Genomic DNA, 12,500 nt, shown 5'->3' on the forward strand with positions numbered 1-12,500 from the left:
GTAGTTGCCCCAGGCAATAGAGATTCCCCCGGTGGAGGGTGCTGTTGATTTTCTAGGGAAAGCGACGGTGCAGGCACCTAAGGGTAGTCTGGGGGTCAGTTGGTCATCGTTCTGCTTGTTCGTCCTCTGGAGGAGGGAACGATATGATGGAGTAAGAAGCCAAGACTTTTTACTGCACCGTCCACCAAACCCCCACTGGGAGGATGACCACTCCCTGAAAAAGTTGGTCAATAGCCAGTTTATTTAGAGTTAATGGGAGAGAGAGATGTAAGGTCTATTCCTTCCCAATCAAAATAAAATGAGACGGCTCTTCAACTGTAGATGTGCGAGTGGGATGGGTAGTCTAACCCCGCTATTTAGCGGTGAGTGATTATACCTCACTAAAAAGTCTTTTGGCTATTTTCAGCTGTTGCTCAAATATATCTCCACTGCAAACAGTGAAAAGGTTAGTATATAGTGCTGGAACAAATGAACATTAGGGGAGATTCATAGAAATAATGATGATTGTAAACTGCTGAAAGATGAATCACCTCTTCTATTATGTTCTTCAGAACAAAGTCCTCAACAGCTGTCTGAAAAGTTTTAATGAGGTTTTGAAATACCTTGTTAGAGGAACTCAAAAATGGATGTGGATGAGGTATAAAAAAGGGGATACAAACCTTTTCTCTTATTACACACAACTCAGAATCAGGGTGTAGACTTAACAGATATACTTGAAATGATACAACCTTACACCTACAGGGATAAAGAGTAATTTCTTCCATTACTGCCAAAACCTTATCTTTCCAAAGACAATTTTTTTTAAATGAAATTGAAAGGAACTGAGAGGTAACCACAATAACAGAGGCCTGACTGTATGGTTAAAGTATTTTAACTAAACACTACATACAGTAGCATTTTATGGTAAAATCAAAAAAGTAGTTCAAGTAATAATTATCTCTAAGCAAGAGAAATAAATCCTTTGATAGATTACCTTAACCAGCTGGTTTGGATAGGGTAGACAGTAGTCTCAATCATCTTATAAATGTAAATAATGGAAAAAAAGACGTTTATTCACTGTTTTCATTTCATATTGCAATACTACTATGAGAGTATTATATGCATTATTATTTGAGACAGTTGAGTGTAACATCAGTTTTATCAATTTGTTTATCTTAAATATAGCTGTACTTTATGAGCACAGTAAATGGACATACAGTTTGGTCAAGAGCTTAGCCTGGCCGAGCAGTACATACATTGATGAGTGTTCAATGCATAGTCAGGCACACCAAGCTGAATGGCAACAGTTGACTACCTTTAAAGTCTGCTACTGAACATCTTATTGCAATGCTGTGTGTATTGAAATATAAAGCCTCATCTTGGGCAAACCCTAAAAACTAGCTTAAAAGTATTATGTTACCATATGATTATATTTGGATTTTATAAGATATCCCATTTTAAAGATGGTCAAGTTTTGGTTTATGTGTTAGATCTCACACTGCACAAATTCTAAATAATGTCCAATCCTCTCCTCCAGACTCATTGCCCTTCAGATTGGATGGATCAACTAGAATGTGAAAATTGTATACGTTGGTCAAAATAGACTTGAAGACACAAGGTTCAAGGCATAGTTAAGAACACCAAGCTGGATGGCAACAGTTGCTAACCTTAAAATTTATGAGGTGGATTGAACCATGTGTGAACCTTTAACTGGATATCTAAAAGTTTCTTGAGGATAAGAAGTAAAGATAGCTCTCCAAGCCTTCTAAATTATTTCTTTCCTATTACTGAATTTTCTTCGAGTAATTATCCTTAACGGTCAGAAGTGCTCTATGTCCTACAGAGGAATAGAGCAAACTGTATCATGTTTTTCTTTGGTATAATCTCTCTATATATATAATGTATCTGCACGGATTATTCTATATTTAGCTTTATCTAGTAGATTGTAAGCTAAAAAGTATCTTTTGCCCCTTGGAGCATTATAATTTTACATTTTTCCATTGCCAATTTCAACTAATGTACAGACTGAGATGTAACTTACTTATGGTCTGAACAATTTTTACAGTAATCTTAGATATACTAAAGGTGTTTGAATATGTTCTATTGACATTTTTAGGTCTTTAAGCCAACACCTAATTGCAACTCTTTGTGTATTGAAATATAAAGCATTATCTTGAGCATCCCCTACAAATTATATTACATTGTTACTATATACATATCTTATGGTTTTGTAAAATATTCCATTTTAAAGTTAATTAAAGTTTGGCTTTGGTGTAGATCCAACCTTGTACAATTTGTAAATCGTGCCCCCCCCCCACCCCCTCCCCACCACTCTCCTCCAGACCATTACCCTTCGAGTTGGTGGGACCACCAAGAATTTGAGAATTGCATATATTGGTTGCATTAGACTTGAAGCATACTGTACTTAGTTCAAGGCATAGCCTGGCACACCAAGCTGGATGGCAACAGTTGACTACAGGGTACTTCTAAAGTCTTCTACTCCAACACCTTATTGCAATAATGTGTGTATTGAAATATAAGGTCTCAATTTGGGCATGCTCTAGAAACTAGCTTAGAGGAATTGTATTATCATATGAAAATTTTTTGTTTTTGTAAGATATCCTATTCTAAAGTTAATCAAGTTTTGGCTCTAGTATAGGATCAAACCTGTACGAATTGTAAATTGGGGCCCTATTTTGGGCATATCCTACAAACTAGCTTACAAGTATTACCATATGCATAGCCTTTGCTTCTTATGATATCCCATTTTTTTAATCATTATGAAAATAAGCTTATTATAATAATATAAACATTTAAAATTTTGTGAAGAATTAATAAAACATTTATGAAATAAGAGTTACAACTATTAACACTTTAAACCTAAACTGTCATTAATCTAAACTCAAGTACATTACATTGAAAAATGCCAGAGTATAACATTACCTTGATATGGTTTGCAAGGTTATCTCTTCGAGTGAAAGCTTGCCCACATAAGGGGCAAACAAAAGGTTTCTTTTCCTTTTCACCATTTCTTTCTTCATTACCTGTCAAAGGTGAGCCTCTGGACAGCATTTCTCTAAAGCCACCCGGCCCTATTATAAACTGAGTTCCATCTTCACTTAAATCCACCTGTAACAGCTCAGTCTGGGGAAAAATTACATTTATATAAGTTTTTTCTTCTTATACTATGGCATTTGTAAGTCACTAGTGTATTTTTCATATTACAGTCCTATTACAACTTATTTACCAAAGTAGCTAGGTATTTGACTACACAAAAGTTCATAAAAATAAACAGCAATGATTTTGGTAGTTAAACAATGAATAGCATTAAGAGAAAATTATGGGAGTTACAAAATTTAATCCCTTAAAATTATGTTACCTACTGTATCAGAGTACACTAAAGATTATAATTCCAATTTTCTCTTTTAAATTTTCCCCATTTACTATTTGTTTTCTGTTATAACATCAAAACCAGTTTTTGTCTACTATTGATGAAATTAGGTGTTCAACTCATTTCAAACTTGTCTCAAGAGAGACCTTAGTTCAAAAGGATACATATATTAACTCTATCAAATCAGAGCTTCATTTCAATTCTAAAATTCTAATCTATCAAATTTAAGTTAGTTCCCATATTTCTATATATTTCTATGAATCTTCCATGATCTTCATATTACTTTGTTTTAGAAGACTTATATTTATGTTACCCCAAAAATGCTAGAAATTTCCAGCCTTCTTCTCTTTATGAGGACATGCTTCTACCAACCACTGAGACATCTGGTGACTAACAGAAACAGCCATAGTGTGACTGCCCATCACCTGGTTGCCTTTTAGTCTTCTTGTAGCTTATAACAATAGAATGTAGTTGCCTCATTTCAGATTAAAAAAAATAATTTAGTAGTAGTTATTGGGATGTTTTCTAGATGTTAGTAATTGTTGTGCAGATTGTTCAAGGGAATTATTTCTTAACGATTATGATTCTAATTCTTTTTGTTTGTTGTGTCGGAGACAGTTTTGTAATTTGGATAATTGCTGTGAAGAATGCAAAAGCATTTCTATCCTACTTATGGAAAAATATGTTCAGATGGTTCCTGAACAGATGGGTAGTTCCAAATGTAATAGGAAAACAGATGGGTAGTTCCAAATGAAAAAGGAAACTAGTTTTTAGTTCAGGGTAAAATAAATGGAAGATTAAAAAGGTTGATAATTATAGTGGGGACGAAGTTGGAAATGCAACTGTAGCCATTAACAAGTCCTCGGTCTTTAACTAGCTTTTGGGTTTGATAGTAACAAACATTATAAAGTCTTAAATTTTTTCATTTGTACAATGTAAGAAGTCCAGTGAATTTTTGACCAATAACAAGAAATTCTAACCTAATCAGACCAGACATTTCGAACCTTAGCGTAACTCCTCAATTTTGCCTTAGGTCTGATGCACCAGTCTGTAATGGTTCAGCTGGTGTAAAGTGCATGACAGTCTCTTATTCCTCTCTTAGAGTCTTGTACTCTAAAACTATTTCTTTATATTTTACAGTGTAACACTCACATTTCCTAAACTCAATCTGTTCCTATGGATCATTGGACTTTGAGGTATTAATCCGAGTTGATAGTACGGATCCTAACATCCCACCACTTGTTGAAGCAAGTGCTACTAAGCAACAATTTCTTTCTTATATCAATGGTGTGGCATATTATATGGTTTTTATTCCTAATTTAATAGACGGTAAGTTTGCATGTGACTAAGATCTAAATGTGATTTCAAGGTATTGACTTGCTTAGATAAAACTATTTCCTATAACTAATATTATTATCATTATCATTATTATTATTATTACTAGCTAAGCTACAACCTTAATTTGAAATCAGGATGCTATAAGCTCAAGGGCAACAACAGGGAAATATATCCCCGCGAGGAAAGGAAATAAGGAAATAAATAAACTACAAGAGAAGAAATGAACAATTAAAATTAATTTTTTAAGAACAACAACCACATTAAAATAGATTGCATATATTATATGCCTGTTCAACATAAAAACATTCGCTGCAATTTTGAACTTTTTAAAGTTCCACCGATTCAACTACCTGATTATCATTCCACAACGTAGTCACAGCTGGAATGAAACTTTTAGAATATCATGTAGTATTGAGTCTTATGATGAAGAAGGCATGACTATTAGAATTAATTGCATATCTAGTATTACGAACAAGATTGTACTGTCCGGGAAAATCTCGAATGTAAAGGATGGTCAGAATTATGAAAAATCTTATGCAACATGCATCGGACACAAAAAACTGTAGCAGCGTTAGTCTGTTTTGTGATTAAATGTAGGGAACAAGTATGTTCCTCTATGATTGAAAGTGTTTGATGCTCAAAAGCAGACCTTAATTTCTTCCCCTATTTTGGGTGCTGTATTAGATTTAATAGGATTGATAAGGTGTCTGCACAAGTGGATGTAAAGGTACAAAGTGATGCTTTGAGGTCTCTACTACTGGGAACAATGGTATTTGCTCACTAACTTACACGAAACAGCCACCTTCCACACTCTAAAGTGAGAATCAAAAGTCCCCCTTCCCTACATGAGGCTAGGGAGGGGGGAGGGAAGGAGGATCTAAGAGACCGTACAGCACTTCTCCGAAAAATAGTGTTTTCCATTGTCAAAACCACTTTTTTTATGTGCTGTTATTTTTAAAGACTAATACCGGAGTAGACACCTGTACCATGAAGGACAACTGTCACCAATCAAGCAAATAACTTCATCCTGTGCATAAGTGAGAAGATAAGTAACAAGTCACACTCACTTTACACACATGCATGTTGCACTGGTTGAATTTGTTTCAGGTAGTGTCCTATAAAGATCTTATGTCCAGACCAACCCATAAAGCTTTGGATGTCCTGAAATTGCACATTAGTGAAAAATGCTAACACGGAAGCAATTTCTCTCATATCGTATGTTTTACGAATGGATAGAGCATCAGCTTTCTTAATAAGGGAGGTCATTAGAATATGGATAACTCTTGTTGAAAGGCACTTGTTGGTTACGGTATTTGGAAAAAGACCGCCTTCTGAAGAAATGGATCTCAGCAGATATAATTGCAGGGTAGACACCAGACAGGTTACCATCTCCCAATCCTGAAGCTGTAATATAAAAAGAGGATCCCATCCCTGAAGACACTTTGTTTTTGGCTAAAATAAGAAAAAACTTTGAGTAAGGATCAGATCTTTCCAAAAAGCTGCAAGCGCACCAACACCTACTCCTGAGGCTAAAGCAGGAAAGGAAATTGCTTACTGTAATAACTCAGAAATGGAGGAATTATCTAAATACCAATAGAATTTAGCACTCTATCCAGAGACAAAGATATAGAAGAGATTGGTGGGGATAGTTGTTATTAGGCGAAGACTGGGTAATCTTGTGAAATATACCCAATCTAAATCCACAACAAAAGCCCACTAGAGTGGTTATATTAATGCAGATTTGTGTGAAATTTATTCTGATGGCTTAAGCTTCCTATCGCCAGAGAGGTGTACCAGAAAGGAAGCCAAGAAGTCCTGGGCTTTGGGGCAAAGAGACCTAATCTTCAAGAAGGTCACCCATCCCTTCCACACTCACTGGTACAAGTGGAAGACCTCTAACAGCTCATTAAAATATGTTATGTTGTAAACAAAATTCTCAACCATATATACAGGGAAAAAAATAAATCGTGAAGGCTCTTGGTCAGAAAGGAGGAAGCAAAGATATTCCAATTCCCCATTTTCTGATTTAGCTGTGCTGACAGAAGGTGTAATCTCTGTCTTAAGATAGTGGGGCAGTAGATACCATGGGCTCTTGGTTAATTTAAAGCTACTAGCAAAGTTGTCCCCAAAAAGTCCTGAAAAATATTCAAAGCTTTTGAAATTAACTCTGTTCCAGTCCATGTTCAAGGTATCTCTTGCCACTGGCTGAAAATCTACATTCAGAGTTAAGTATAGCGAAGGCTCATGGTTTTCTTCGTTGCACACAAGTCTACTTTGAGATCTGGAATCACTAGGATCTGCTGAGAGAGCACTGATCCAAGAGATGTCTGTCTAGACAAGGCATCTGTTACTACATTGAAAGAGTCAGAAAAATTAAATGGGGAGAGAAACAAATTCCTCTCCTGCGGCAACAGACTTCCATCTGGTTGTCTATGAAATGTTGTTAAGAGATTTCCTTCCGGGAAAACCAGCATCAGTTCCAACACATTTATGTAAAATGCTGTGAACTAGGGAGTCCATTTCCCAAACATATAGGTCTCCCATGAATGACTTTCCCAATTCGATATGGATACATATGTAAGAAGGATCATGGAAATTAGAGAAGGACCAATGGGACGAACATGGACTGGGCCTTTGTTGTGATCCACGGCCTGAGAATCCTTTTGCAGTAACTGAGAATGATTATCTTGACAAGCTTTCTGAGCCCCTCTCCTCCATGCCCAATGAAGATTTTTCTGCCTGGTCTTTAACACTGGGTCGACTATTGAGGCAAACCAAAGAAGGCCCCAGGCCTTCTCCAGTTACTGTCTAGAGGGGAGGCAGTTAGAAAGAAAAAATTTGACACTATTTAGAATCTTTGCCAAGATGCCTTTGGCAGGCTTAAAATTGCTTTTAACATATTAGGACAAAGCTCTACCCACTGATACAGCTTTCTTGAAATGTCTTTATCTCATGAAGTTGATCAAGAAACCGAATTCCTGAACGACCTACTAGACTTGATTTATGAACGTGAGCCATAATTCTTCATAGGTAGTAGGTTGGCCGAAGCACTAGCCACCTGTTGAGATATTACTGCTCAACAGTTATTGGGTCTTTTGACTGGCCAAATAGTATTCCATTGGATCCCCTCAATTTATGGGTAATTTTTCCTTTGCCTAGACATACTGTACATAAAATAGTTTGGCCTATTCTCAACATTTCTTCTCTTTCTTCATCCATCTGACAACACTAAGCTAACAGAACAAGTTTACTAATATGCTGTAACTGTGTGGAGGATCAATTTTTTATGTTTATTTTTTTCAATTGTTTTGCTTTGGTTTGCCAAATCCTTCAGTGTAAAAGAGGGAGAGCTAGCGTGTGAATGAGGTAATTTGTGTGACAACTGTTTATAGAGGGTAAGACTAATGGTATAATTGAAGGTTGTTTAGTTTATTCTATATAGATAGTTTAGAACGGCAGGAAGTGTTTTGAATGACTTTTTCTATTCGGACTGCTGAAGGAGAACATGTTATTTTGAATGCTGGATATATTTATTTACTATTATTTTTAAGGCTGGATATATTTATTTACTAATCATCTTTGGAAGCATTTTCTTTATTTATCAGTAATTTATTTATCTTGGTGTAGTTATGAATGACAGAATTGGTTATTATTATTTTTTGTTATCATCATAGTGTGATAGTTTTAGTTAGCTAGGAGTGTTTGTAAGTGTTTTTTCTATTTTTATTTTCAGGGTGTAATTTCTCCTTTGAAGACCCTCATTTTGAATACTACTGATTGTTGATGACCTTCCTTGTATTTAAGAACTTTGAATAGATTGCTCTTGAGGATTTTGATGTGACTGCTGATGAACCGTCTTAGAAAAAAATTTTCTTTAATCCTGATTGCTGATAATGATGAATACAACTTTTGCAGAACAAAGCAACTGCAAGCTGGATTGTTCTTGAATAGAATAATGACGACGACTAATAAAGGAAACTGAAATTGTATTGACTACAGTACTCTGTTGAATTGATGGAATTTTTCTGTTTCCTACAGAGCTGTGGCAGTGTGCAATGTTACCATGTTCAGCCTTGTGTGGATGACAGAGCTTGTATCACCACACACACACACACACACACATTTTCTACTAGGTATTTTGTTAGGTTAAAGTAATTTCATGTATTCTGATATTAGTTTTAAGTGCTGTTGGTATTTTTCTTAACTTTATTAGCTTTAGTTTTAGCAGTAAGAATTATGTTTTGTTTAAATGTCCTTTCTATCTAAGGGTTCAGTTGCTGATAAAGTAAGGGGAAAGTTTGTGTTGTGGGACCATCATCAGTAAGAAAGATTCAAGGTTGTGGGGATTGTGTTCTACATCCCACCACAATTGTTCAGTGACTACTTTCCACTTAGTAAGAGTAGAAGAGACTCTTTAGCTATGGTAAACAGCTCTTCTTGGAGAGGGAGACTCCAAAATCAAACCATTGTTATCTTGTTTTGGGTAGTGCCATAGCCTCTGTACCATGGTCTTCTACTGTCTTGGGTTAGAGTTCTCTTGTTTAAGAGTACAGTCAGGAGCAATATTCTATGGGTTTACTCTTCCTCTTGTTTTTTAAGTGTGTTGGGCAGGCTGAATAGAAGGGCCCTGGATGCCTGGTGGTTCATGTATAGGTTGAATTTTCCCTATCTGTTCTTCAATCTTCCTTTCTGGTATTCATTTTCAAAACCATCATTACTGTTCTCCTTTCACTTGAAATGGCTATCTTGGAGGGTATTAAGCCTTGTATGGTGTGTCAGTTTCACCATATTGACTAATTTTATCCAACATTTTGTATTTGGTCTATTAGTTATAAGTCACTTTATTTAGTTGTGTACATATTGTTTTTGTTATTATAATTGTTTTTAAGTATGATGGTACTTTTTATTACTTTTAATTATTATTCTGCCTGAAGATATTGAGCAAAATCCAGGACTAGTACATCCTGGACTTTCCCAATGCCGTCTAATGTACTGTAATATTCATGGTCTACAAGACAATATTACAGACCTTACAGTTGCCTTCAGACAGCATGATATCCTAATTGTAAGAAATTTTGATTTCTCAAATGAAGCACTTGTCCGAGCTTATTCCAGGCTTTAAGAAACCAATAATTTTGAAACGGGATGCCATTCCTAGCACAAGGGGAATGGCAATGCAGTCTATATTAGGACGAGTACCTTGCTTCTCGTATGTCCTGCTATGGAATGTGGATGTCATAAGATTCAGGTCATATAAGTTTGTTGAAGGAATAACATCTTTTATCTGTGCTCAATCTATTGGAATCCAGACTTCACCATTATGGCTTAGATTGTCTTCTTACCATTATGGCTTAGATTATCTTCTTACCATTATGGCTAAGATATAAGATGATAGAAAAACCCTTGTGTATGTTGGTGATTTCAATGCTCCCAATTGGGAGTGGTTAAATTTTGTTTCTCCTACTGATTGCCATGGGTTAAGAGTTAGACTTTGCCTCTGAATCTGGCTGTGAAGTTACTAACAGGTCTGGTAACTGCTTGGACCTATTATAAACAGACTTCCCCTGGCATTATAAAAAGTAAGGTGGGTTCTCCTGGTTTCATTAGTAATCAAGACTGAGCAGCCTGTCCCTGATACATCATACTGTACTCATGTAAGATATGTATAAAATCATAAGCAGACTGGAATTACTTTTTGAGTGATCTTTTGCATTTGAATTGGTCACAATTGTACAAAAGTGTTGAGCCCGTTGTTCTCTTGAAGGAGAATCTAGTCGACAAAATTGATAGACGTATCCCTTCTTGTGTGTGATAATACTGAGTGAAAGACAAACCTTGCTTCAATGATGATTGTTGATACACCTATTTGGAGAAACAGGAGGCCTATCATCTTTGGAAAGGTAACAGATCGGATATGACTTGGAATAACTATACTCAGCTAAGAGCTGTTGCTGAGAGAGAGTATGCTTCAACAGAAAAAGAATACAATATGACCATAAAAGTCACCCTTTCTGCTAAGTCCCAGGAACATAAACAGTGGGCTACCTTTAAAACTGCACTCTGGTGTAAATTTAACAGATCCTTTTACTTAAACTAGATGGCTCTGCCACTCACTCTCCAAAGGAAATGGCAACCCTTTTGGATTATGTGTTTGGCAGTAAGCAGAGTAATGAGGCTAAACTAACTAGTATAGTTTTTCGTTCCTGTGAAATTAAAACACTCTTGATGGACCTTAATGGTCATGGAAGTGAAAATCCAAAGGTATTTTTCTTAGCTCCTAAGCTGTCTTACTTTTTGCAAGTTAGCAAAGAGAGGTTTTTTTCCACTTATTGGAAAATTGGTATTACTCCATTGGATACATGTGTTTGTGTAGCTCTAGCCCTGCTGATTATCACCCAGTTTCCATAACTTACATATCAATTTTTTTTAATGTCTTTTAGCTAAACATCTAAATAGGTATGCTGAAGGTAATAATCTGTTCCTTAGTTTGCAATTGGGGTTTCACAAAGGCCTTGGAACCTGTGATGCCCTTCTTAATATTTCCAATTCTGTACAGGTATCCCTTGATTGTGGTCAGGAAACTCACATGATTGACCTTGAATTTAGTACTGCCTATAGCTGTGTTAATCCTGAGGACCTTGTTTTCACATTCTCAGGAACAGGAGTATGAACAGAAGAAGCACTAGGAACAGTACTTACCTGCTGACTATCAAGTGAGTCATCCTAAGCTTCCATTATCAGTGAGATCCTCTCTCTTTCAGACGAAACGGAAGAGGTTGTCAACATGTTGTCGGCATCCAGGTTTGTTATCTTTATGCGTCCCAGACTTCATGACCTGCCTGATCCTGTTGTACCGATGGAAGTTGAGTGCGGTCACATCAGACTTGGGGAATAAGAGATCCTTAATTTCCATAGAAGGAAGATTGGGGGCATCTTGCTGAGCTCTTTTGAAATCACCTCACCTAATGCCTATGATCTTCTGGACCCATGCTTTCTCATCTTGAGAAACGTTGGTAGCGTGGAATCCAATATGAATAAGGCCCTTGCATATACTGCAGTTGGTAGATTCCCAGATAGCAAGGGAACCTCTGGAAACATGACAGTCCGCATGTTTCCAGCAGGTCGTATGGACGTAAGGCAACTTGACCCGCCTGGTGCAGGTTACTGTCGCACACTCCATGTCGTCAGCAACCTTTGAAGTTAGAAAACTTTCAATGAGTACTTTATCGACTCACCAAAAAATTCTTAAATTTACAAACAAACAATTTATTGAAAATTTTTTCAAATGTTTTAGAAACATTTTTACCTACTACTAGCTACGGGTAAATCTACACTACAATGGAAGATCATGTCAACCAGCTCAGAATTCTATATGAATTCCTAAAATGTGGTAAAATAGGGGAATAAAAGATTCATACCAATAGAACACTTTTTTCCCTAAAATCTGTCGATCAGACAACCTAAGGTGGCAAATCAGATACCATTCTACAGTCCAAACTTTCTTTACCCAGTAGGCAAGTTGAAACAACGTGACAACGGCATTGCTAAGTCAGAAACTAGAGGACGAATCCATAGGGAACAAGTCCAAAGGTAAGAGGGAAGGTACAGACCAATAGTAGGCAGCTGGTAGAGAAGACTGTCACTTGCCTAGTTGTTAACATTAGATTAAGGATAATGGGTTTTCCCCATTTAAAATAATGAGTACCTGTTGAAAACGACCAGGATGCAACAAATTCGCATTTTTGATGAAAATCATGACTACTAGGAGGTATCCAATTGATCAATATTAGAA

At 36.4% G+C, this 12,500-nt stretch overlaps 1 protein-coding gene across 3 annotated transcripts in view; it reads right to left on the reverse strand.

The window, feature by feature from the left end:
* Positions 1 to 12,500, reverse strand: part of LOC137643954 (zinc finger and BTB domain-containing protein 24-like) — a 271,442-nt gene that overhangs the window by 39,057 nt on the left and 219,885 nt on the right. For 2 of the 3 annotated variants that reach the window (XM_068376745.1, XM_068376744.1), the window contains one exon: positions 2,923 to 3,123. The exons of the other annotated variant lie outside the window; for it this stretch is intronic. In XM_068376745.1, the coding sequence (XP_068232846.1) occupies positions 2,923 to 3,123 (201 nt within the window). The remainder of the gene's footprint in view (positions 1 to 2,922; positions 3,124 to 12,500) is intronic. 3 annotated transcript variants of the gene reach the window in all.

This window comes from Palaemon carinicauda, chromosome 7, assembly GCF_036898095.1.
Source record: "Palaemon carinicauda isolate YSFRI2023 chromosome 7, ASM3689809v2, whole genome shotgun sequence".
NCBI classification, from domain to species: Eukaryota; Metazoa; Arthropoda; class Malacostraca; order Decapoda; family Palaemonidae; genus Palaemon; species Palaemon carinicauda.